This window comes from Phocoena sinus, chromosome 1 (assembly GCF_008692025.1).
Source record: "Phocoena sinus isolate mPhoSin1 chromosome 1, mPhoSin1.pri, whole genome shotgun sequence".
NCBI lineage: Eukaryota > Metazoa > Chordata > Mammalia > Artiodactyla > Phocoenidae > Phocoena > Phocoena sinus.
The window spans coordinates 109,543,067-109,570,403 of record NC_045763.1 but is presented as its reverse complement, the minus strand read 5'-3'; the positions used below and the strand labels follow the sequence as shown (position 1 = coordinate 109,570,403).

General features: G+C 40.5%; 1 protein-coding gene across 2 annotated transcripts in view; it reads left to right on the top strand.

Moving 5' to 3' along the window:
• The window catches only part of OTUD7B (OTU deubiquitinase 7B), a 56,430-nt gene that overhangs the window by 16,178 nt on the left and 12,915 nt on the right, over positions 1–27,337 (top strand). For both annotated transcript variants that reach the window (XM_032625277.1, XM_032625269.1), the window contains 5 exons: positions 14,375–14,524; positions 18,410–18,598; positions 20,473–20,700; positions 22,198–22,299; positions 23,849–23,976. In XM_032625277.1, the coding sequence (XP_032481168.1) occupies positions 14,440–14,524; positions 18,410–18,598; positions 20,473–20,700; positions 22,198–22,299; positions 23,849–23,976 (732 nt within the window). In that variant the 5' untranslated portion in view covers positions 14,375–14,439. The remainder of the gene's footprint in view (positions 1–14,374; positions 14,525–18,409; positions 18,599–20,472; positions 20,701–22,197; positions 22,300–23,848; positions 23,977–27,337) is intronic.

Below are 27,337 nucleotides of genomic sequence, written 5' to 3'. Positions count from 1 at the left end.
TACTTGTAAAAATTTCCTTGCCATCCTTTTCTGTCTCTAGGCCTGGCACTCAGTAAATCTTTGCTGAATAAAGGAAGTTAGCTGATACTGATCTTAGGGTTTTCTCTGGAACCAGCCCATTAGATGAACTTCTAGAAAGCAGGGATAATGCCTTATTAGTTGATGCATGATGTGTCCCCTCCGCTTAGCAGACTGCCTGGCACTGAGCGGGTCCTTAATAAGTGCTTATTGAATGATTGAGTCAGGAGGTTAAAGTTTTCATAAGGTGAGAGTTGTGTGACCTCGGTGCTTCTGTGCTGATGGTGGCCCTTCCTGAGAGGAAGAAGAAATGTAGCTTTTCTGCAAATAAACATGAATAAGTGTGAACGCGAGGAAAGTGATTGCTTTGATGCTTCCAGGTATTTTACATTTTTGGACAAGGAGAAGTAATGTGTTAAAGGTTGGTGCTTTATCTCTTGGTTTTTATGTTTTATTCTGTTCAAAATTTAGTTATTGCTGTGATTTCTTAACGTATGAGAAGTGTATTATAGCTTCAAACTATCAATAGAAAAGAAAAAATCTCTCCCTATGTCATACATAATTTTATAATTTTATAAAACTTAAATTTTACAGAACTTCAGACCTTAGGGATATAAGGCTAAGAATACAGTATTTTCAAATCCAATTTATATTTTTAGTGGTGACGATCAGAACAAAAATGATGATTTGAGCATGTTTTCATGATTTTCTTTATAGATGATTTCCCTTCTCCAATATGGTTTGCTTAAGTGATTGAATTTCCCAGGTACACATTTTTTTCTTTGATATACATCTGTAGAAGTAAGAGATTTATCTGGGTGGCAGGAGGAAAAGACATTTTCATATATCAATCCACAGTGCAGATTACATGGAGAATTGAAAGTTATCAGTATATATGAAGTCAAGTGACGATTTCTGGAATGGGAGTTAACAGGTTTATGTTCTATACACAGTTTTCTCGCTAGTTAGCTGTGTGGCTTTGGGCAAGTCACTTAATCTCACTCACCTGGTTCTCAGTGTTCTTATCTGTAACTTGAGGGTATGGAATGAAATGATCTCTGATATCCTAGTTCTAAAGTCCATAATTCTAGAGTGCCAAACAAGGAAAATAGACTGACTTTCTGTACCTTACCACCAGCCTTGTTCCAAATAAGACCTGAATGTGAAATGTTAATTATGTAACTATTAGAAGTGTATAACTAGGTAGACTAGACTTGTCAGATTGTATTATATGCTTGTAACTAATTTTATGTGCATAAATATGAGGCTTGCTTGCTTTTTTTAAAAAATAAATTTGTTTGTTTGTTTGCTTATTTATTTATTTTTGGCCGCATTGGGTCTTTGTTGCTGTGCGCAGGCTTTCTCTAGTTGTGCTGAGCGGGGGCTACTCTTGGTTGCCTTGTGCGGACTTATCGCTGCTGTGGCTTCTCTTGTTGTGGAGCATGGGCTCTAGTCACGTGGGCTTCAGTAGTTGTGGCGCAGGGGCTTAGTTGCCCTGTAGCATGTGGGTTCTTCCTGGATCAGGGATCGAACCCGTGTCCCCTTCATTGGCAGATGGATTCTTAACCACTGTGCCACCAGAGGCTTGCTTGCTTTTAAAAGAGAAATTATTATCACAAAAGGTACAACCTATACAAATGAATGAGACCCAAATAATGCTCAGGATACCCTGGGTTGGAGTTTCTGCTTCTTAACTCTAACCTGGAAATAGAAATAGGTGTGTGTTGGCAGGATTGCTGGGGGATGGGGAGGGTGATGGTGGCTAGAAGACAGTGTGGGTGAATGTGGATAGTAGTTATAAAAGCAAAGTATTAAAGAGTTCTTCACCTTGTGGACTTTGCATGGCTAGACTGATTTCATTTTGCTATAAATCCCTGGAGAACTGATATGAACCCTGTATTCAAATTCAGAATATGTAGGTCCAAGCTCCTTGCTATCTGGGTATCACTCAAGCTTTGTAAGCTTCTCTCTGTGTATGTGTTTTCCATCAGAAAAGAGGGGATTAAAAATCTCAAAGGGTATATAATTTTTAAAATTGTTATTAAATGAGGCCATATTTGTGAAAGTACTTTAAAAACAAAAAATTACAGCAAAAGAGAAGCTATTCTTAGTGAACAGACAGCTGTACAAATGTATTTGTTCATATAGACCTTTATTTTACATGTCTATGGGGTGAATGGTGACATTTGAAACCCGTAAATATTCACCAGCCTATTTTAGGTATAGATGAGCTCTTAGTTAACCACACACATGGACTACCATGAATAATTTAGAACCACAAATATTTGTTGGGCATCTACTATGTGCCAAGCAGTTTGTTAGGCCTGTTTAGAATTTTTAAAAGTATAAAAGAAAGGTGCCAAGCTCAAGGATCTTAATTCTACCTAGAATGTATCTTGTCCTCCAGCCTTACACATCCTAAAGACTAAGTTTGAGAAACTTCCCTGACCCATCAAGGTAAACTAGTTGCTCCTAATACCTCTTCCTACCCCATTGGGCACTAAAAGCGTGTTTAGATTTCTCACACCAGACTGGAGTGCCTTGAAGGTAGGACTCTGGCTTCTCTTCTTCATTTGTATCCCCAGGCTGTGGTGGACCCGGCTTGGTAAATTTTGAATGAATGACTGTTAGTCAAATTGGCGAGGTAAGTATCCGGAAGGCCAACTAATATGATAAGGCAATATATGATAACAGCAAGTGCCAGTGAATTTTTCACATATTGTACCTGTGGGAGTTCAAATGAGGTTTAGATATAGCCAGGAAAGATGGAACAGTGGAACTTGCAGGTGGAGAATTAAAAAAAAAAAAAATAGTAATAAAAAGTGTCTTTCTTTGAACTGAATTATATCATTTTATAAAACGCAGATTTCATTTTCTACTTGAGGCTTTTATAAAAATTAGTAGTTGTATGCTGAAGGAAGTTAATTTATCAGAAGGAATTTACAAAGTGAATTAATTTCCTGTGGATAACTAATCTCAGATAGGATAGTAATTGGAATTTTTTCCCCCTCTGCTATTTCTTCCCTTGAATGGAAGTTCTGTAATTGACAGTGAAATGACCAGTAGTTAGGAATCAAGAAGGGGAGAGAATGTTGTCAGCTACTGAATAAGTTGAGGGTTGATTCTAGAGAAATAGTGTGTTTTGCTATTAGACTAGCCTCTGTTGATTTGTAGTATTTTTTTTTCTCTCATGTCGAAAGTTCAGGGCTTCCCTGGTGGCGCAGTGGTTGAGAGTCCACCTGCCGATGCAGGGGACACGGGTTCGTGCCCCAGTCCGGGAAGATCCCACATGCCACGGAGCCGCTAGGCCCATGAGCATGGCACTGAGCCTGCGTGTCCGGAGCCTGTGCTCCGCAAGGGGAGAGGCCACAACAGTGAGAGGCCCGCATACTGCAAAAAAAAAAAAAAAGTTCAATAATGATAATATTTTTTAAAATAAATTTATGTATTTATATATTTTTTATTTTTGGCTGCATTGCGTCTTCATTGCTGTGCGGGCTTTCTCTAGTTGTGGCGAGCAGGGGCTACTCTTTGTTGTGGTGCACGGGCTTTACATTGTGGTGGCTTCTCTTGTTGAGCACGGGCTCTAGGTGCACAGGCTTCAGTAGTTGTGGCATGTGTGCTCAGTAGTTGTGGCTCGTGGGCTCTAGAGCACAGGCTCAGTAGTTATGGCACACCAGCTTAGTTGCTCTGCAGCATGTGGGATCTTCCTGGACCAGGCTTGAACCCATGTCCCCTGCACTGGCAGGAGGATTCTTAACCACTGTGCCACCAGGTAAGTCCTATTTTTAAGGGCTCAGTAGAACTTTTGTTTTTACAGGCTATTCTTTTTTTTTTTTTTTTTTTGTGGTACGTGGGCCTCTCACTGCTGTGGCCTCTCTGGTTGCGGAGCACAGGCTCCGGACACGCAGGCTCAGCGGCCATGACTCACGGGGCCCAGCTGCTCCGCGGCATGTGGGATCTTCCTGGACCGGGGCAGGAACCCGTGTCCCCTGCATCAGCAGGCGTACTCTCAACCACTGCGCCACCAGGGAAGCCCTACAGGCTATTCTTTTAAAAGTTGAACTTACTGAGAATCAAACCTTGGGCTATCCTCGACCTTAGCTGAAAGGAAAAAGAAAAAAATTCATTGTGTGTGGCAAATAGACATACTGGTCTGGATCTAAAAAAAAATAAACATTAACTTGGTTTCTGTTTCTATTCAAGTTACTCTTGTGCCAATATTATAATAATAGACTTTCTCTGTGACTGTCTCTGCCCTTATTTTTCCAAAGGTCACTTCCATTGTACAAGCCTTCCAAATTATTAAATTTCCCAAATAACTGTAATCCAGGGAGCCTTTTATCAGTAGCACTGAAAAGACAAATACCAGTTCATAAGGAGTTCTCTGTGAACTTCTGTCTCATTTGTATATTAGCATTTGGCTATTTATGGGATTTGTCTCTTAGAAATTTATTTTGCTGTTTGTAGCCCGATAAAAACTAGAAACTTTTGAAAAGAAATAGTTAAATCTTGTTCTGACTCATACACATACCAGTTGTAGTGATAAAGTCCAGGGGCCAATTCTTGAGTCCTTACTGGTGTGTATACACAATAGCATTGTTTTGGGAGTGGTAAATTATATGATCGGGTTAAGTTTTTTTCTCTTGAGTTTGTTTTTGGGGGAGAAAATAGACATTCCCCAAGTATACACTGTAGTGGAGGTAGAAAACATCTCAGAATTGTGCAGGGTGAATAGGATTATTCCTTCCAATAATCCAAAAAATAGACATTGTGCATGAGATTAGGTGAATATTATAGAGTCTTTGAATCTGGAATGAGGAGAGTAGTAAGGTGGGGAGATAGGGCTGGTAGATTAAGGCATTAGAATTTCGGTCAATATGTGTGAAATTGCTGTTCCTGGAGATTTGGGGATGAAGGAGCTATTTAGCTATGTCTGTACCTCTAGGAGAGGACAGACATTTTTCTTTTGCTCTTTTTTTTGAGGGACCATCCGGTAGAAGATGCAACTAAGGGAGTTCCCTTTACGACGTTTTCTTGAGGACTTGAGGAGTTGAAAGACACTGGAATGGGAGTGATAGAGCATGTACAATGTGTATGTGTTAAGACTGTGCCTTGGAAACAGTTGTAGGACTGGAGGGTTTGTTTGGAGAAGTAGGGGGAGCTTCTGAAGGAGAGATACAGAGGCTGTGTTGGGCACACAGTGGAGTGAGGCAGAGTGCGTGGGAGGGAATTAGGCAAGAAAGCAAATGACATTTTTTGAGGACTTACTGTGTGCTAGGCACTGCCCTAAAGGCTTTTCATATCTTAAGTTATTTAATCCTAACAAGAGGTCTGAAGTGTAGGTATTTCCCCCAATTTAACATGAAGGAACAGAGGCACAAAACAGTCATATTATTACTTAACCATGATTGCACCACCATTAGTAGTAGATCAGGGATTTGAACCTAGATCTGTCTGAATCCAGAGCCTATTCTCTCTCTCCAGGTGGAGTTGAAAGGAGTTGAAGCAGTGAGGGTGGACTTTCACATGGTGGACTGCCTGTGTTTCCTCAGTCCTCCTCCCTGGACTAAGTGTGATTTAGTGCAAGTGTCTGGTCTTGGGAGTCAGATTGGCTGGACGCATAAAGATTCTGGTTCTACCACTTTTTAAAACTGTATAACCTTGGGTAGATTATCTAACCTTTGTGAGCTTTAACATCTCCATCTATAATATGGAGTTAACAATACAGACAAACCTCTAAGAGTTGTTTGGAAGTTTAAATGAAAACAATGTCTAAAACTTTAACACACATTACTTCTTTTCCTTCTTTTCTTCCATTTAGACCCATCTTATTATCTCTGGGTTATAACACTTAGTGATATATAGGTCTCTTTAGTATGGAACTCGGTCAATTCTTTTTTTTCTAAGAAGGTTATATTCTGTTTATTTCACTTGGAAGGATGTATATTAACTAAAAACAATCTGCCAAGACAGTCTTTCATCTCTCCCGCCCACCTAATCAAGAATTGTGTGAAAGTCTAAGGGTTTCTGTCCCTCCTCTTTCTCCCTGTCTGGATTCCTTGGGACTGACATCATAGACGTGGAGGAGTTGCTGACCTTTGAAAATTCTTGACAGTCTTGAATGTTGTGGTTTTCCAGTGAGTTTGGGGAGGAGTTGGAGAGTACTCAGACACAGCTGTAATGCATCACTGGGACCAGGAGAGTGGGTATAGTGTGAGAATGTGGACACTTTGGGGAATGTTGTAGATGGGAGAATGTAGGGTCAGTAGTTTCTCACGCATTTTAACATAGCTGTATTATCTACAGTCGGTATTTAATTTTAAGTCACTTTTCTCTGTTACTAAGTAGTTGGGCACTCAGATCATGCAGACTGGTTTTAATATTAGTCTGACTAAACATTTAGGGAGAGAAATCTATTGCAAATAAGATCATATTACAATCTTAAGCAAATGTATTTGAGATGAGCAGCGTTTACAACACTGTAAACACTTTGAGATGACTTGCCTGTTTACAACACTGATTATCTGATTATCGACAATACTGTTTTGTGTGTGTGTGTGTAGTGGGATACTGTACAAGTAGAATTCAGTTCATCTGAACAAAAATTGAGTACCTCCCAGGTGCTTGGATGCTAGGAATACAGGATGAACAAGACAAGATTCCTGCCCTCAAATTACTCATGGTTTAGTGGGGAGACAAACATGTAAATAAACACAAATACTGTGCAGTGTGATAAAGAATACGATAGAGGTAGAGTATAAGATGTAACACCAAGGAGGAAGCAGGCACTTTAACTTGAGAAGCCAGGGAAGGTTTTGCAGATGAGGTAGTACTTAAGTTAGCCTTAAAGAAGAAATAAAAATTCACCTGCTAGGCCAGGAGTCGTTCCAGGCAGAGGGAGCAACATTCACAAAGGAACTGAAATGTGAATCACGTAGTATATGCTTGGGGAACTACCAGTACAAGGAGGGGAATGATGGGAGGTAGATAAGGCTGGAGAGTTAGGTAGAGCTAGATCATGAAGGGCCTCGTTTGTCATGTATAGGAATTTGGATATTAAGCTTTCGTCACTGAGGATCCAATAAAGAATTCAGAGCAGTGGGATATAATACTATCATATTTGTATTTTAGATTGATCAGCCTCTACAAGCAACCATTGTGAAAAGTGGCTGGAGAGAGGAAGAGGGAGAAATTAGGAAGCTACTTACTGGGGTCCAGGTTATGAACATCTGAAGGTGTTGGATGGATTTGAGAATTTTTTAAGGTTAAAATTAGTAAACCTTAATAAAGGACTATTTGTGAGCGAGGATAAGGCACAAGAGAAATCCAGGGTGGTTCCCAGGCTTGTGACCTGAGTGATAGGAGGGATGGTGGTACCACTTGCTAGAATAGGCAATACCAGAAGAAGAATAGCTTGAAAGGGTGGGGGACAGAGATAGAGAATGGGCTCATTTTTTTAATGTACTGAGCTTGAAGTGCCTGTGGGATTCCTGGGTGAGTTGGAAAGAGTTGGAGACTGTGAATGCATTTTTTAAAATGAATGAATGAATTAATTAATTTTTGGCTGCGTTGAGTCTTCGTGGCTGCACACGGCCTTTCTCTAGTTGCGTTGAGTGGGGGCTACTCTTCGTTGCGGTGTGTGGGCTTCTCATTGTGGTGGCTTCTCTTGTTGTGGAGCATGGGCTCTAGGCGCACGGGCTTCGGTAGTTGCAGCACGCGGACTCAGTAGTTGTGGCTTGCGGGCTCTAGAGTGTGGGCTCAGTAGTTGTGGCTCATGGGCTCTAGAGTGCAGGCTCAGTAGTTGTGGCACATGGGCTTAGTTGCTCCACGGCATGTGGGATCTTCCTGGACCAGGACTTGAGCACCACTGCACCACCAGGGAAGTCCCTACAAAGAGATACTTTAGATAAGCAGCAAGGAGGATGGTGATGATCTTATCTATAAGACAGTGGTGCCGTTGTCTTTCTATAGAAGCCCATTTTAATAGGTCGAGGACTGACCATAAGGTGAGAAAGTAGCATCAGTGACTGTAGTCTAATTTAAGGAGTTTTGCAGGGAAGAAGAGAATAGCAGCCAGCAGGTAGGGCAGAGGAGGAAGCCTGAAGGAACTCCTTTTGCTTCGTTTCATTATTTTTTCTGTGCAGTCAGAGGGAAGGTCATCTACCAGGAGTAAGGGAGGTAATAAGGTTTTGGTGGGAGGCTCAGGGAGAATGGCAAAGGTGTGGGGTAGTAGCTGAGAAGACTGGTTAGGTACCAAAGTCAAGCAAAAGACTGCAGTGTTTCACTGAAAGGAATGAGGTGGAACACCATATATCTGTAGTCACTTTGCTCTGTAGTATTATGTGATCTTGTCTTGTGCAGTAGCCCTATTTAGTAGCAGAGAAGTTGAATGTGGGGTCCATCCAGGTTGGGCCAATGAAATGGAAGGATAAGGATAGGTTTTTACAGGAAAATAAAGTCATCACTCATTGTGTTTATGTTCAGGTAGGTAAGAAGGAACAAAGTGGAATCTATCTGTTTTTCTCAGTCTTCTCCGCTCTCATCCTAGTCTAGCTCACCATCATCTCTTTTCCAGCAGTTTTCTAAACAAGTCTCCCTAAATCCACTTGTGTTCCCTACAAACTATTCCCACTGCAACCAGGATGGTCTTTTAATGATTTAAATCTGATCATGTCCTATCCCTGCCTTCAACCCTTCAAAGCCTTCTCATTACTTTTAGGATAAAATCTCAATCTTCATTAGGGTCCACTAGGCTCTTTCTTTTTTTTTTTCTGGTACGCGGGCCTGTCACTGTTGTGGCCTCTCCCACTGCGGAGCACAGGCTCTGGACGCGCAGGCTCAGTGACCATGGCTCACGGGCTCAGCCCGCTCCGCGGCATGTGGGATCTTCCCGGACCGGGGCACGAACCTGCGTCCCCTGCATCGGCAGGCGGACTCTCAACCACTGCGCCACCAGGGAAGCCCTAGGCCCTTTCTTCATCCTCATTTTGCACCATTTTCACTTCTGTGTTCCTCCTTGCCACAGAACATTGATATGTTTCCTCTGCTAAGAGCATTCTTTCTTTCTTAGTTTGTCTCCAATGCCTACTCGTTTGTCAGTCCTTAGGTGTAATGTCACTTTCTTGGGAAAGCTTTTCCTGACTCCCTATAGGCTATAACACCCCTCCCCCCAATATTTTTCCCAATTATGATTATAATTGTGAAATTTTGTGGGTTTTTTCCTCCATACTGGAAGCTTTGTGAGGATAGAGATTATGTCTAGTTCATGGTTGTGTTCCTAGTCCTGACCGTAGTGCTTGACACAGAGTAGGCACTCCATGAATTTTTGTTGAATTAATGAATAAGGTGGTTAAGGAATTGGATGTCTTCGTCTGAGGTGAGGATGTCTTGAGGTGAGGTAGCAGGTTTAGTAGTAAGGAAAAGCTGGAGGGAGATGAGGTTGTAGACAGAGTAAGATGTTGGGAGTTGAAGATTTAGAGGTGGAATGGTTTCAGGGCATGGTAGGGTCCAGGACTGAGTTGTTGAAGTGGAGATGGAGGTCTTTGCATTTGATGAGATTATGAAACTCTAAGGCAGAAATGTTGGATGGATTATGCAGGTGGGTGTTGAAATTGCTCAGGAAGGTGGTAGGCTTTGAACTGAGGAAAATACAAGGCAGGTGTCTAAGTCATTAATAAACACTGAGAGATAGGCACAGCCCTTTCCTATGGTGAAAGAATTGAATGGATAAGAATCAGTGCAGTTCTGGGAATCAGTAATGACTTAGTCCCTAGGGAAGCAGCATGGTACAGTAGAGAGAGCATGTGTTCAAAATATCTGGGTTCAGACTTCAGGTTAACCCACCTGACTTTTCAAACCTTATACCTTTCTCTACTTGTAAACTGGAATAATAAGCCTGCTCTAGGGGTTTTGTTGTTAATGAATAAGATAGTGTTTTTGAAAGTGCTTACTTAATATTAACTTGTTAGTTTTTATTCTTGATTGCTGTCATCACTTCAAGAGGGCATGAAAGTGTGGAAGTAGGGATGAGAGGCAAAGATAGCAGCAGAAGTGAATTTTGAACAAGGTACGTGACTTCATTTATTCTACTTGTTGAGTTTGTACTGTAGGGTCAGCATAAACATTTATGAATGAATACAGGTAAAAGCAAGTATTGATATAAGGAAGAATTTTGTAAAAGAAAAAAAAAGGCACTGGCTGGCTTATGATAACATTGCAGTGTTGACCTACAACACATTTTTATGGAAAGAAATGTTTTATCTGTTCCTTTTCCATGAAAATTCCATCATTCCTGGGAGTAGATTTTATTGTTCTAGAGAAGAGATCAAGGACCATTATGTGTGAGAGAGAGGGGGCTGGTGATTTAGTTTAAAAAAGCATTTTCTAACAATTAGAGCTGTCCAACAATAAAATGGACTTTGTGGCAAAGAAATGAGTCTCCATCAGAGCTTGTATTCATGTGGAGACTGGATGATTTATCTGTCAGAGATGTAATAGAAGGATTCTTGCATTGGGGCAGACATTGGTTTAAATAATCGCTAAAGTCCCACCAATTGGAAGGTTGGAGGATTTTGACTCCAGTTTAGATTTGTCTAAACACCATTCAATCAACAAATATTTGAGTACCTCTTCTGTTTCATTTGAAAGTTTGAAAGCCAGTGTTTTCTTTTTTTTCCTTCCTGTGTGCTGAGAGTCAAGGACTATGAGTCTTAGTCATTGCCTTGGATATTCCCATTTGGAATTTAAGAAGCTCCAGCCAGGTGTTGGTGGTGATGTAACAAAAGCTGCAGTCCTCACCTGTTGGGTGGGGTTAGGGTGGAGTCCATGGCATGCACCTGGAGACATCAAATATAAGAATGGGCTGCCAAGAAGTTTGGTTTAGTGCTTCGAATTTTTGAGCAAATCATTCTAGATAATGTTGGACCTTGAAATTATTTATTTATTTATTTTTCAGACGACTTACTCAGAATTAATTCTTTTTTTTTTTTGGAAATTATTTTTTAAAAATATTTTTTTTTAACTTTTTTTTTTTTTTTCTTCTGTACACGGGCCTCTCACTGCTGTGGCCTCTCCTGCTGCGGAGCACAGGCTCTGGACGCGCAGGCTCAGTGACCATGGCTCACGGGCCCAGCCGGTCCGCGGCATGTGGGATCCTCCCGGACCGGGGCACGAACCCGTGTCCCCTGCATCGGTAGGCGGACTCTCAACCACTGCGCCACCAGGAAAGCCCTAAAAATATTTTTTAAAAGAATATCCTACTACATTGACATATGAGGTCTACGATGCCATGACATCGATGGTTTTCATTGGCTTCTCTCACTCAAAAGCCTCTGGCTGGCTGGGAAATTGCCTATAAGCCTGTGGCTTAATCAACTCCTCTCTTCTGCTGAGTACCTTTTTGTTGATTGTTATTTGTGTACTTACTGTATATTTCCCACATCCTTTCAGTAAGTTATTAGAGTGGCTTTACCAAGTTCCTTTGCATGTTTTTTTAAGAGAGAAGGTTGAAATTCATTTTGCAGCTGTGCTCTTGGTTTTAGATTATTCATGTGTTTAAGTTATTTGGGCTGCTACCATGCCCTGTGACCTAAGACAGTGACTAAAATGGGCTTGAAGAAGGAATTCTTGTCTGTATTAGAGGAAAGGGAAACCACTCATTCATCTGTGAATTTTGAAGGAATTTAATTCTTAAGTATTTTATCTGAGGAACTAAGTTGTTTAAAAACAACAACATTTTGAATTTGAGGTATCTTAGGCCAAAAGTTCTTTATGTAATGGTAGTCTTTTCTGACAGTTGTGATATTAAAATGGAAGTAAATTAGACATTGATAATATGCAGACCAAAAGAGAATGTAAGGATCATAGTTTCTGAGGCTGTAGTGAACTAAAGAAGTTCATTTTTTAAACCTGGGAAGAATCTTAGAAGTCATTGAATCCAAGTCTAGGATATACAAGAAGCAACTGACACCCTGTAAGTAATTTGACCAAAGTCACCCAGCTAATATATATAAGTGTAGGTAGAACTCTTCTGATACGAGGGTGGTGGAAGTGACAGTATGTTGATGTCTCTTTAGAAAGGAGAGTTTGTAAAACTTTGAGAGATGGATTGGGACTGGGACAGACCATTAGAAATAGTGGGGTGATGTGAAAGATGAAGTACCCTTGAATTTCTCTTCTTTTTATGTTTTTTTTAAAATTTATTTTTGTTTTTATTTATTTATTTTGGGCTGTGTTGGGTCTTCATTGCTGGGTGCGGGCTCTGTCTAGTTGTGGTGAGCGGGGGCTTCTCATGGCGGTGGCTTCTCTTGTTGTGGAGCACGGGCTTTAGGTGCGCATGCTTCAATAGTTGCAGCTTGCAGGCTCAGTAGTTGTGGCTCGCGGGCTCTAGAGTGAAGGCTCAGTAGTTGTGGTGCACAGGCTTAGTTGCTCGGCGGCACGTGGGAACTTCCCGGACCAGGGATTGAACCCATGTACCCTTTATTGGCAGGCGCATTCTTAACCACAGCGCCACCAGGGAAGTCCCACCCTCACATTTCTGATCTTCTGAGTTAAGCCTCAGATTGATTGGTTTGGTGGTGGCTGATGTGGAGGTTCAGTTAGTCATTTAATCATTTATTCATCAGGCGTTTATTGACTGTCGACAGTAATGTAGATGCTGTGCTAGATGTTGCGGCACAAATAGGAATTAAACATGTCCCTCTGCTCCTGGACCTCTTGTACTCATGGAACAGTACAAGAAGGAATACTTTATATTTTGCCATCTCTCTCCAAAAAAAAAAAAAATTTTTACATGAAGTTATTAAGTTAGTGGCCGACTGGTTTTATAACCCACAAATCACTGCTTTTTATTTGCCTTACTATTTCTAAGGAATTTAGATAATTAGGATCTGATCACACCACTAAAGGATCTGTGTCTTGGGGTCAGGGGAGGTGTGATGAAAAAGTACCCGAGAATCACCCTTAGAGTTTAGGTTGTTTAGAAGGAGATGCTTCTGAAGAGACAGTCACCTGAGCCACTCTGTTGCCTTTGAGAACTCTACTTTTGGCATTCCGCCAAAGCAGGGGACCGGTGGGTTTGGTGGGGCAGGTATGTGCCTGGTGACTTTACCAACAAGTCCTCTTTTACAGAGAACTGTAAACCTGTCTGAAGTGGCAGATTTTGGTGAGAAGTTGTTTTTCACTCGGTTATTGCTCCCTCCGCTGGGACTGCTAACTTCAGAGGAATGTGGATTGGTGCCAGGCCGACAGGTCAGGGACATAGTTTCTGCCAAAGTCAAGTCTGAAAGAAGTGATCTTTTTCAGGTGAACTTACTTGGTGGTCATTTGTCCTGAGTGGAGAAAGGCATGTTTCCTGGGTTCATGAAGTTAGTGGACAAAGATTGACCTTTGTTATGAACCTTTGGGATCTCCACTCTGCTTTGCATAATCGCAGATTGTTTTATTTTGAGTATTCTTATTTTAAAAAATTTTTTTGGCCACGCTGCTCGGCTTGTGGGATCTTAGTTCCCCGACCAGGCATCGAACCCATGCCCCCTGCAGTGGAAGCACAGCGTCCTAACCATTGGACCGCCAGGGAAGTCCCTATTTTGATTAAGTTTAGATATCACTTTGCTCCTCCCATTTCCTCAGCTAGCATCAGAGTACTAGTCAACTCTAAAGTTATTCAGTGTATAGTATTCATTCGTTCAGTAAAATGTATGCTGAGAGCCATTTGCCAAGCACTGTGCCAAGGGATACATGCTGGGGATACATTAGTGGACAAAACACACAAGCTCTCTACTTTCAAGAAACTTTTATGTTGGAGGAGGAGGCTAGATAGCAACCAACTAAAATAATTTTAGGGTATATCAAGTGCCAAGAAGGAAATAAACAGGCGCTATGTAAGAGAATAATGCAGGTGGGGAATTCTTCAGGGTGGTAGTTTGCTGCTTCCTTCCATTAGTTTGGATAAGCAAACTGATGGCTAGAAATGTAATACTCTAGAAAGGCAGAGGAAGAGCATTATTTGGAGTGGTATTATGGTTTTGTGGTTAGTGTAGTAGTTAAGAAATTAATATAGGTGAAGTGGGTGGACTGTATGCAATGGATGGTAACTAGACTTGTGATGGTGATGACTGTAGTGTTTATAGATGTTGAACTGTAATGCTAGACACCTGAAACTTATATAATAAAAGGAAAAAACTAATGTTAATGAGAAATTGGGAAACTAAATGTTACTCTTTATAATAAATTCTACTGAAATGAATGAGCTAGGATAGTTAGTTTCCCCATTTGGTTAGGAAGCTGCTGAAATTGGGCTATGATCATCCCGTTCCAGTGTAATTTGGGCCTTATGTGTTTATTTCCTCCTCAGGTGGAGGCCTGAATTTTGATCTATGTCCTCCCTACATCAGCTGCCTGAAAGTACTTAATGATCACATGACCCTGGACATGGATGCTGTCCTGTCAGACTTTGTCCGTTCCACAGGAGCAGAGCCAGGGTTGGCCCGAGATCTCCTGGAAGGTAAGGAGTCTTTGGGGGAGAATGAGAAGAGAGAAAATAAGATGCGATATTTATTGTTAGGATGATTTGTAACATTTAAGGTGAACAGAAAGACACTTTGTGTATGGTAGGCCTTACATTTAAGTTACTTCTAATAATCTACTTTGTGTATTACCCACCATAATTTTAAAATGCAAAATTCCCTTTTCACCTTGAATTTTTGGGTAGCTTTCTCCACTGTCAATTTAAGCTCAGGTAATGCAAGTGAAATTTGATATCAGTCCACTAAAACCATAATTTTAGATCTGTAAGACTTCCTTTTTATGTATAAATGATTAGATTTTCATATTTGGGATCATTCATGTTTTTTGTCTTTCCTTCCCTAACTTGTATGGATCATTCTATATAGAGTGGATTAATTTAATGTTTTCATTTAGCTGCTTTTGTTTACTTATATCTGTATGTATCCGTAAGTGTGAATGTTCTAGATTTTAAGGTCCTTTAGGCTTGGCCTCATGTCAGTAGGATTCTTTGTTTGGAGTCATAGTTAACAGATGCTTTTTGGTGAAAATATATAATGACGCAAATAGGTGAGCCTGTGGGGGAAGGAGCAAGTTCTTAGCACACATAGGTAATTTTCTAGGTTGTCAGCCCTTAGTAAGGTGTGGCAATATGACATTTACTTAGGCACCTGTGAGAATAATGTTGGTTTGGAAATGGAAGATCAGGGTTTAAATTCTAGTTTGATAATTCAGTATGGCTTTGCCCTTAACTTGTATTTTCAGTTTCATGTCCTACTACCTTCTCCCACAGTTCCTGTGCTCCAGCCAGGCCTGACCTGTTTCCTTTCCCTGATCATATTAAGTTGTCTCCTAAGTCTGCAGTGTCATTTCCTCCATTATTCTCTTGAAATTTTCCTCATCCTTCCGGATTCAGCTCAAATGCCTTCTCTTCCTCTTGTAACATGTGTTGAACATTTCTATGTGTTCAATATGTGTGAGGCACTTGAAATATATTACTTATTCTCACAACCATTCTGCAAAATAGGTTTTATTATCCCAGTATTACAGCTTAAAAACTGAGGTCCAAGAAGTTAAGTAGGATTTGAACCTAGGCCATCTGGTTTCAGAGTCTGGCTTTTAACAAGTGTGTTACAAGTTAATGCTTGCATGTCGTCTCTCTTTCTCTCACACACACCCATGTGCACACACACTCATACTATGAAAGAAAAGTTGAGGGTGCTGTGGAAGTTTAAGGGAGAAACCTAATTTGGATATAGAGTTCAGAAAGGCTTTTTCTGAAGAAGTGACATGTGAACTGAACACAGAAGGATGCACAAGAGTAGCAAGACAAAGGGATGTAGCACAGAGTGTTTATGTAAAAAAAAAGTAGCTTATACAAGGACCCTGAGGTGGGAGAGAGTTTGGCACTGATAGTGAGCGAGGTAGGAAGAGTAGTACAAGAAAGAGTGGTAGGAAGCTGGTTAGATAAGCAGGAAGCAGAATATGGGGGGCCTTTGTAGGCCATGGTAAGGGTTGTGCATTTCAGTGTATGTTCGGTGGGAAGCTGGTGAAGGATTTTAATCAGGGGAGTGAAATGATTGGGTTTGAGTTTCTGAACAGTGTACTGATAAAAGATATGGAACCGATTGGAAGGTGGCCAGAGATGAAGTGGTAAAATCAGTTAAGAATGTTGCCATAGTTCAGGTGAGAGGTGATGGTGACTTGGACTACAGTGGTAACAGCAGAGTGAGAAGTGGGTAGATTTAAGGTATAATTTAGAAAGGGAAGCAAAGGACCTGATCCTCATTTTCTGTCTCTATCTTTCTGTCTCTTGCTTTTTCCTTTGAAAGTTAACCCTGGTTGTAGTGTAAAGAACAAATTATAGAGGGGAGGGGGGACTAAGAGTAGAGAGACTAGGGAGCCCCCTCCCAAAAGACCAGGTGAAAATATGAGGACCTGAATTGGGGTAGTGACAATAAAAATGGACAAGAAAGAATAGATTTGAGAAATGTTTCAAGGGTACAAACCACCTTGAGAACTGAGTAGATAGTGAGGGAAGAGGAGGAATGGGGTCTGAGGAATGGTGAAGAGCTGAAATGACTGTAGTTTCTGGCCTGGAGGGGTTGTGATGCCATTACTGATTTAGGGACTATAGAAGAAGGAGAAGAAGCAAGCTTTAGGAGGGAAGATGATGGACGTTCAGTTTTAGACATGTTGACTGTTAGGAGGATCTGATTTTAAGGACTTTAGCAGACAGTTGGAGATAACTATCCAGTGCTCAAGACAAATCATTTATTCATTCATTGGTTCAGAACAAAAGTCCTCCATTCTTTAACAAATATTTATTGAGTACCTATTATGTACTAGGTTCTAGATGCTTGAACAAAACAAAACAAGCAAAAATCTCTGCCCTTACATTCTAGCCTGAGAGATAGTCAATAAACAATAAACATGATAACCAAGTAAGTTGTAAAGTACATAGTATAAGGTGTTAGGTGCTGTGGAAAATGGTAAGGGGAATGATGAGGTAGGTTGTGATTTTTAGTTGGGTAGTCAGGGTAGGCCTTATTAAGAGTGTGACATTTGAGCAAACATCTGAAGGAGATGAGGAATTGTGTAGATATATTGGAGAAGGAGCCTTCTAGGCAGTGGGAATAGTTGGTGGAAAGGCTGTAGGTGGGAGCAGTCTTAGCACATTTCTGGGAACAGCAAAGAGGCCAGTATGACTGACGCAGAGTGCAGAGTGAGCAAAGGGAGTTGGAGCAAGTGGTGAATCTAATGGCTCAGAAATAAATTCATCTGGCATGGATGATTAATACAGCTTAACTGGAGAATTATAATTATAACAAGAAGCATAACAGCAATGGCAGTAAATACATATATAACACTTTCTGTGTGCCAAGCATTGTTTTAAGTGCTTTCAGTTAATTTAATCTTCTTAACAATCCTATGTATTATCACCTCCACTTTCATAGCCAGGGAAGTTGAAGCACAGAGGAAAGGTTAGAAAAGTAAGCTAGGTCATAGAAAGCCTTGAACGTCAGACAAAGGAGGCTAAACTTTATTCTGTAGGTAGTGGTAAGCCACTAAAAATTTGATTATGGAACTGAAACAATCAGAATTGTGCTGTAGAAAGATTAATATCATGGGATCCTTTAGAGTAGATTGGAGGTGGGACACTAGGTGATATAGGAATTGAATTAAGGTGGTGACAAATGGAATAGAACAGAAAGAAGTGTGAACAATTATGCAATATGTTATTTATTGACTAATTTAACTGGAGAAAGCAACTGAAAAATCTGCTGTGACAAATCTATCCTTCGGGTGTTTTCTTCAGCAGAGTAGTGATTCTTAAATTTGAGGGGAATTAACAATTCCCTTTGATAACCTGATGGCAGCTATCAGCTCTTTCTTTAGAAAAACACACATACCTATAACTTTGTATACAGTTTCAGGTGGTTTAGGACACCCCAGAGCACATCTAGGCTCAGAACTCTCTGGATCTCAGAATTAGGAGACCTGGGCTTGAGTCCAGCTGAGGCCCTGGTGTGAACTACCTGTGACTTTGGGCAAGTAACTCTACTTCTTTAGGCTTCATTTCCTTTATCTGTAAAATGAGGTTACTAGGTCTCCGAGGGCCCTTTCAGTTCAGAGAAGCAAATTCTGTATGCACACAGGGCTTTCTTAGGAAATAGACAATAAGTAAATAAAGAAGTTGTGGTATTCCAGATCAAAGTGTTATGAAGGAAATTAAAGTAGGGGAAGGAAAAGGAGAATGACTGAGGTACGCATGAGTATATGCTCGCTGGTTTTGATAAGATGCTTAGAATGATGGTTCTTTATCTTTCCTCAATTTTTCTATACTCTCAGCTCCCAATTCACTTTTTGCTTTGTGTCCTGACAGGAAAGAATTGGGATGTGAGCGCCGCCCTCAATGATTTTGAACAGCTACGTCAGGTCCATGCTGGGAACCTGCCCCCACCCTTTAGTGAGGGGAGTGGTGGCTCCAGGACCCCTGAGAAAGGGTTTTCTGATAGAGAGTCTACTCGCCCTCCCCGACCCACCCTACAGCGGCAAGATGACATCGTTCAAGGTATTGGGGTGCTGAGGGCTGTTTCCAATATGCGGAGTAGAAAGAAAGGGAGGCAGCTGCTGACCAGTCAGAGAATTTAGTGATCCTTTAGAGATGATTCCATTCCTCCCCCACCTCCCCAACCAAATGATCAGAGGTGACCTCAGTCTGTCCAGATGCTGGAACCCCTCACTTTCTGCATCTTGAGTGCCATCCTGTATAAATGCCATCTTCAAAGAGATAGAGGAAGAAGAATAACAATCTAATTGTTGAGATAAGGTACACATAAAGATAGAATTCAAAGGATCCCTATCATCTACCCCTTTGGAGGATATTTTGTTAATATTTATTAGTATCTGTCAAAATTTTTAAATGCACGTATACTCTATCTCAGCAATTTTGTTTCTAGGAATTTATCATATATGTGTTGTGTGTGTGTGTGTCTGTGTGTGGTGTGTATCCTTTTAAATAAATACATACTTACCTAATTCATAAATAGACACAAAGACGTAGTGTAAAGCTTAAAAGTTAAAGCTTGAAAACAACTTTTAATTATCTATTAATAGAGGAGTGGTTAAATAAATTGTAATCATCCATATTATGGAATACTTGGCAGCCATTAGAAAGAATTAAGTAGAACTTGATGTGCTATTTTGGAAAAATCTCTAAAATCTATTGAGAAAGGTAAGACGCAGAACAGTATATATAGCATGTTCCTGTTTATGTTTTTAAAAATTGTTATAAAAGTTATTTGTGCTTCTATGTGCATAAAAAATTCTAGGAATTCCCTGGTGGTCCAGTGGTTAGGACTGCGTGCTTCCACTGCAGGGAGGCACGGGTTCAATCGCTGGTTGGGGAATTAAGATCCCACATACCACGCCGCACGGCATGGCAAAAAAATTCTAGAAGGATACAAAACGTCGCCTCTGGGGAAGGGATCAGGAATTTTGAATGAGAGGGACATTTCTTTGTAACACTTCAAACCTTTTGGTAGTATTTTGATTTTTTACCATGGGCATGTGGTACTTTTAAAATACCTTTAAAAAGAGTTTAAAAAATAACACTATAAAATAACTTTAACTACTTACTTTATGCATCATCCCTGGCAGATATTGGATTAAGACCTGATACCCAATATAATTTTTAGCTCTTTCTGATAGTCATTGTATAACTCAAGACATGCAAATGAATTTCAATACTATACTGAGCAAATTATGATCACACTGGAATATCTGCTGGAGAATTATAAGTGCCATGTATTCAAAACAAATGAAATAATTTGGGGCACTATCTATATTACCGCCTTCCTCTGTAGTATGTTAAGTAAGAATTGACTGTACCTATAAATTTCTGATAAATATAAGTATCAAGAATAGTTGTAGTAAATAATATAAATAAATGTTATTGATGGTAGATAAGAAAGTTCCTGAATGTGTAAGATTTGTCATTAATTTTCTATAATGGAAATCCTTTTCTACATTCTCCAAGGCCCTGAAAATTATCAGATTATTTGACTCAGTGTAGCCAAATGAAACTCCATTTCCCTTATTCCCTCTTCCTCCCACCAAACAATGACTAAGTTGCCAAATGAAGGGTCCCTATTATGTTGGGAAATGGAAGTGGAAGAAGACAGTGTCGTGGAGAGAAGTTCAGGCAAAAGGGTAGAAAGAGGAATGTATATTTGGTGCTAATGTGAGTGCCTGTGAAAACACCACTTTCTATGTTTCTCCAACTGTATTTGGCGAGAGAAAGAGGGTCATGAAATTTGGTAGCCAGTTAGACTTACAGTTTTTCCCTGACTAGAAACCTTGTCAAGAGGTAACCATCACCTCATGAGTGGAAAGTTCTCTGAGTGGGTTGTGTTTGTTCTAAGGTGACTCCATTTCTCATTGCAGAAAAACGCCTGTCTAGGGGCATCTCCCACGCCAGCTCCAGCATTGTTTCCCTGGCCCGGTCCCATGTCTCCTCCAATGGTGGGGGTGGGGGGAGCAGTGAGCACCCCCTGGAAATGCCCATCTGTGCCTTCCAGCTTCCAGATCTCACTGTGTACAATGAAGACTTTCGCAGCTTCATAGAGAGAGACCTCATTGAGCAGTCCATGCTGGTTGCCTTGGAGCAGGCAGGTCAGTGAGCACTTCCTTTCCCATGCTCTTCCCTCTGCTCTCCACGTCTAGGCAGCCATGTGGAGGGGCTGGGCTTGACAAGCGGCTTCCAGTCTAAGCCTGCGATCTGATTGATTGCAGTCAAACTTGGCAGTCAGTCAGAGAGACATGTACTGAGCTAGGTGCTTCTTCAAGTTAAAGAAAGGACACAAATAAGACACTTTCCTCTGGAAATTTCCTGTTTGATTGAAGGGAAACCAGATACACATGTGAAAGGCCTACAAATCAATACCTAAAAATCAATACATGAAAAAAATACAAATGAATTATAATTGGCTCTGGAACACCTTGTGTGTTCCAATGCTGTAAATGGTTGGTTCCAAGAACCAATGCTGTACATGATGCACAGTGGTGATTAAACTAAGTCACATTTATTTATACGAACCTTTCCCAAAAGATTTATTTACCTTTACAATTATGTTTGTCTTAAATTATATTTAAAATTTGTTGGTATGTTGGGGTGAGGCAGCTAGGATTTCTGGGAAAGCTAGTTAGTTATTAAAAACCTCCCATGGAAGAAGGACAGGGGGGTGGGAGGTGGGGGCACAGAAAGGAAGGTCTTGTTTTTCATTTTGTGCCCTTCTATACTAATCGTGTGCATCTATTTACAGTTTTTTAAGTAGTAAGCAGTTTATCTGACTGCTGTGATTATAGGCCAGTTTTTCTTTCAGTAGACTGTCCAGTAATTCAAAAAAACTTTTAAGCATTATTCATAAATTATTTTCCTTATATAAGTAATGAATCAGCAATTATAGGATGACTACAGAATTGAGAATCATTTTCTTGGGTATTTTAAGTACTTTGTCTTATTGCTCATGTCTTTAAAGTCGTACCACATACATGGTGACATGCTTACTGTCATATATGCAGATGATACTTGCATGACACTTTGAATATACATGTTGGGTTGTTTTTCTTTTACTGATGATGGATTCGTGCTGACCTTTATTGCTACAGTGTCTGCTGGTCTCCTGACCAGAGTGAAGAAATCAGAGCCAGACCAAGTAGCCAACACAGATTTCGACCTATGACCTAGGCCTCATCATCCAACCCAGGGTTGTTCAATCTTAGCACTACTGACACCTAAGACCAGATGATTCTTTGTTGTGTGAGCTGCCTTGTGCATTATATTGTGTTTAGCAGCCTTCCTGGCCTCTACCCACTAGATGGCAGTAGCATCTCCCCACCACTTGTGACAACCAAACATATTTCCAGACGTTGCCAAATGTCCCTTTGGAGACGAAATTGTCCCTACTTAAGAACTGATCTAACCAGTTGTGCTCGCCAGATTCTGATGAACCAGATATAAGTGAAGAAGATACACAGAGTAATAGAGTGATGGTTTGATTTTGGATAGGCTTCCTAGAGGAGGCAAATTTGGAGACTGTTTTAGAAATAGGGAAGTAGGGAGAACTTTATGCATCATCTGCTCCTCTCCTTTTCCTCCTGTTTCTGTAGGGCGTTTGAACTGGTGGGTGAGTGTGGACCCCACCTGCCAGAGGCTCCTTCCTTTGGCAACTACTGGAGATGGAAACTGCCTCCTGCACGCAGCCTCTCTTGGTGAGTCTTGAAAATGGTCCTTCATTCCCTCATAGAAAGGAAGCAGTAGTTAAATCTCATGTGAAGGACTTGATCCGACTATTCTTGATCTCAGACAGAAGTGATGGCTCAGAGTAAGGCTATGTGTGTGTGTGTGTGTGTGTGTGTGTGTGTGTGTGTGTGTGTGCATGCTCACTGGTGCAGGAGGAGATGGAAGAGAGCCCTGCCCTTGTTTTTCAGTCTTGTTGAGAAATCGTATGGAGTACATAGGATTTAGCACAAGTCCCACTCTGAGAACTGGCCCCCAGAAGTAATGCGCAGCAGTAAGCAAGCAGTATACTGTATGTGCCTGCATATAATTCCACTAAGTATTTATTCTTTTGGTATATAAAAAAGATACGTTTTCATCAGTCCCCTGTGAAACTTGTTTATTATTATTTTTTAATGTATGTCTAATCTAGAATAATGTATTTTTCTTTCTTTCTTCTCTTCCAGTTTTATTGATATAATTGACATACAGCAGTGTATAAGTTTTATACAGCATAGTGATTTGACTTACATGCATTATGAGATGATTACAATAAGTTTAGTGGACATTCATCATCTCATGGATACAAAATTAAAGAGATAGAAAAAACTCTTTTTTCCTTGTGATGAGAACTTTTAGGATTTACTCTCTTAACAACTTTCATATATAACGTACAGCAGTGTAATTATATTTGTCATGCTGTACATTGTACCCCTAGTACTCAATAGTCTTGTAAATGGAACTTTGTACCTTTTAACTACCTTCATCCAATTCTCCCTGCCTTTGGTAACCACAAATCTGATCTCTTTTTCTGTGGGTTTGTTTTTGAAGTATAATTGACCTACAACACTCTTATACCCTGGCATACAACATGGCGATTCAATATTTCTATATATTTCAAAATGATCACCATGTTAAGTGTAGTTACCATCTGTCACCATACAAAAATATTACATAATTATTGACTTGTTTCCTTTAAATTGTTATGCCTATTTATAATTCAATATATTATTTGCCTTAGCTTTTAAAAAAGTCCCCATTTTCCAACCACCCCTCAAGCTTTGATGCTGATTACCACGTGCCAGACCCATCTTATCTGCTGCTACTCTGTATTTTACTTTATTTATTTTAAAAAATTTGTTTTTGACTGGCCGCACCACGAGGCTTATGGGATTTTAGTTCCCTGACCAGGGATCGAACCCAGGCCCTTGGCAGTGAGAGTGAGGAGTCCTAACCACTAGATGGCCAGGGAATTCCCACTCTGTATTTTAATTTGTTAGACTTGGTATCACAAGTAAAGGCTTCTTGTCAGGAGTCTGTAGGATGTGGTATATCCCCCACTTTCAGGTTCTCAAAGTTTCTGAACCTCCAGAATAGGAACATCTTTTCTTTCTTGATTACCTTTCCCCCAAGTCACAGCAGGGGTTTCTTTGAACCTGGGCTTCAGCCTGATTTCCTTCATGCCAGGGTCTGTGTATCATAATTAATAAGTGGAGTTGCGTCGAGGTAGGGTGTCTTAACCATAATGTTTTCTTGCCATAGGGATGTGGGGTTTCCATGATCGAGACTTGATGCTACGGAAAGCTTTGTATGCACTAATGGAGAAGGGAGCGGAGAAGGAAGCATTAAAACGGCGCTGGAGGTGGCAGCAAACTCAGCAGAATAAAGAGGTGAGGGAGCTTGGGCAGGAGCACCTTGTTTCCCAAAGTTACCGAGGGGAAATGCTCAGTGCCTACCAGTAGGAAATGTCTCCTACTTAGGTGCTTAGGTCAGTGTTACTCCTCTTGTAATCCTGGAAATGGTTGAAAATTCAGATACCACCATAGGGTACATGCCTTCTGATAGAGTTATGAGAACTGGTGTGGGGAAGTGGAGACTTGTAGAGGAGGTATCTAACGTTGTGCATTTCTACCCGATAGGCACTCAATAAGCCTTTAGTGGCAGTCTTTTGCAAAATGAAATACGACAAGCTCATAGGATTTTTGTGTTGTTTTGTGTTTTTGCATATAATAAGGCTAGACCAATTTTTAAGGACTTATGTTTTCAACCATTATAGAAATGTAAATGTGTAAAAATAGTTTTGGCCATATATACCGTGTTTTGTACGTTCAGTTTATCTGTTAAAAAATTGTAAAAGCGTGAGTTTGAATGGTACTTCTTAGAAGTTCAGCAGATGTTGAGTTGAGTTTAATTGGTACTTCTCAGGGATTTAGTAAATGTTAAGGCTGCTTTCGTATAAGAAAGCAATACTGGGAAGTTCCCTGGGGGTCCAGTGGTTAGGACTCCGGCGGTTTCACTGCCATGGCCCAGGTTCAGTCCCTACCACCACGATGCAGCCAAAAAAAAAAAGAAAAAAAGAAACACTGGACTGTTTGTACTTTCCATCCCTATAAATGGGCTGGGCAAAATATGGCCTGTAGGGCTTCGCTGGTGGCGCAGTGGTTGGAAGTCCACCTGCCGATGCAGGGGACATGGGTTCGTGCCCCAGTCCGGGAAGATCCCACATGCCATGGAGCGGCTGGGCCTGTGAGCCATGGCCGCTGAGCCTGCGCGTCCGGAGCCTGTGCTCCGCAATGGGAGAGGCCACAACGGTGAGACGCCCGTGTACCGCAAAAAAAAAAAAAAAAAAAAAAGGCCTGTGGGTCAAATCCCACCAACTGTTTTTGTTAAAATATTTTTATTGGAACACAGCCTCCCCAATTCAATTCATTTACATGTGTTTGTGCTACAGCAGCAGAATATAGAAGCTGCACGTTGCCCCACCGCAAAGCCTAAAATATTTCCTGTCTGGCCCTTTACAGAAAAAAGTTTGCCGATTCCCTTCCCTTTAATAATGACATTATACAGTTAAATAAAGATAATGAGTCTTCCTATTTCCTTTTGCCCTGGTTCTCTGTCTTCTATGTTTATCTCCTGCTCTTCATGTATATCTTTTTTATTCTTTCCATGTATATAAAGCTGGGTGTTTCTGGCATTAATATGGGAATATCTCTTCAGAAACTTAATTTCCAGCTTCTTTTCCTTCTCTTTTTATTGCTCTATCATAACTGGCCATAATATAGAACTAACAGACTTTTGTTTGTTTCAGTTATTAGAATTTTATGTTCTCAAGATTTAAAATATGGAAGTAGAATGTGTTATGTTTCTTTCTCAAAAATAAAGAACTCAACCTTAAAATTAGGATGATATTAAGATCAGAATCTGGTCTTTGATCAGCCAGTCTGCCCCGGAAGATTCCTGAGGGAAAGAAATGCACAGAGGCAAGGCCAAGTAAACAGCATTCTTTATTGACACCAAACCCCCTGGCAGTCTGGTGAGCTGAGCTGGACTATGTGGAGAGCTTTTTTTGCCTGAGCTAGAGCCAGCCTAGAGTTTGCCTTCCTCATTGTTGAATTCAGGCTATACCTGAACCTTAGATTTGACCACTTCAGAGACAGGAAAAGACCAAACCAGATCATGCCAGCTAGTAAAGTAGACGTGATAGCCACAGTCAGAGGATAGGTAGGCCCAATTCCAGCTATATTAAGCTGTTATAGTTACTATTTTAAAGGTGAAGTTAGATTATGATGGTATTTAGCCAGGAGACCCAGAAATACCCAAGTTCTATTCTTGGTCAGCCATCTATTCCCTCTCAAAGTCCTCAGATGGAAATACATGCCTGGAGGATAGTAGATATTGAAGGAGTGATCTTTTTACTCCTTTTGCTCAGCACATTGAAAGTTCCACATGGAAACGAGATAATTGTTTTAGCTCAGACCATTCATAGCATTATAGTGGGGTGGGGAAGGGGGTGACGGACTGGGGAGCTACTTTCAGCCAGTACCAAACACCAAACACACTAAATTGGTTTTGATTTCCCAGGCCTCCTTGTTTTGTTGTTAAAAATGGTGGTAAAACACAGTAAGAACATTTTCAGCCTAGAAGGGTACACCACCTAGTGGCTGTGTGTATAAAAACAGCAAACAAAAATAGGTGAGAGCAAGAGGAAGACAGATCCTCATGAATGTGTATCAGTGACCATTTATCAGTGACCAGAGCACCCCATATATAACCTGTGCATTGTTCTTTTGTATTTTTAGTTGAAAAAATCTGTCATAGAATTTTACACATTGAAAATAGCTTTGTCTTTTTTTTATTGTTAAAGTAAAATGTGGTCACAATAGCTCTTTAATTCCTGTTAAATTTGTTCTGATACCTCTCATGTTTCCAGTGTGATTCTTTCTACTATGTCAATGTGTGTTTAAAGTATAAACTCATTTTAACACTTATATAGGCCAAATATAATTAATAATATAGACTTTCTTCCAAATCATCATATACATCCTAAAGCCAATATGGTATTTTAAGATTGTACTACTCCTTCTACTCCTTTAATAAAAAGTTAATAGTTTTACTGAGCATGTATTTACTGATTACTGATCACATAGTAGGTACTAGGCATATTGCATAAAACATGGTCCTGGTTCTTAGGAGTAGTGGTAGGAGATGGACATGTAAATACCTAATTGCAACAAAGTAACAGGTTATGACTTCTATGATAGAAGTCTACATAGCAGTTGAGGAGGGAGAGCACAAAGGAAGGAGTGAGTGGTTGATGTACCCGGGAGATTTAGGAAGGGCTTCATAGAGGAGTGATACTTGAGTTCTTTCCTGACAGTTGAGAAATTATTCACCAGGTAGATATGGAGTGGGCTGCTCCAGGCAGAAGGCACAACCTAGACAAAAGCTCAGAAGTATAAAACAACACAGTGCATTCAAGGAACTATGACTAATTAAATGGTATTAGAGAAGTGGGTTGGGAGCCAGGAAGTGGAGTCTCTGCTATGCTTAAGGAGTTTGAACTGTATCTAATAGGTAATGACAGGTCTTAATTTGTAGCAGGAAGCAAACATCATCATATTTTAATTTTAGAAAAATCTTTCTGGTAGCATTGTAGAAAACGGATCGTAAGAATGTACGACTGGAAGTAGTAAAACCAGTTAAGGGTCCATTGCCGTAGTTCATGCTCAATAACTGTTGACTAAAGGGTTA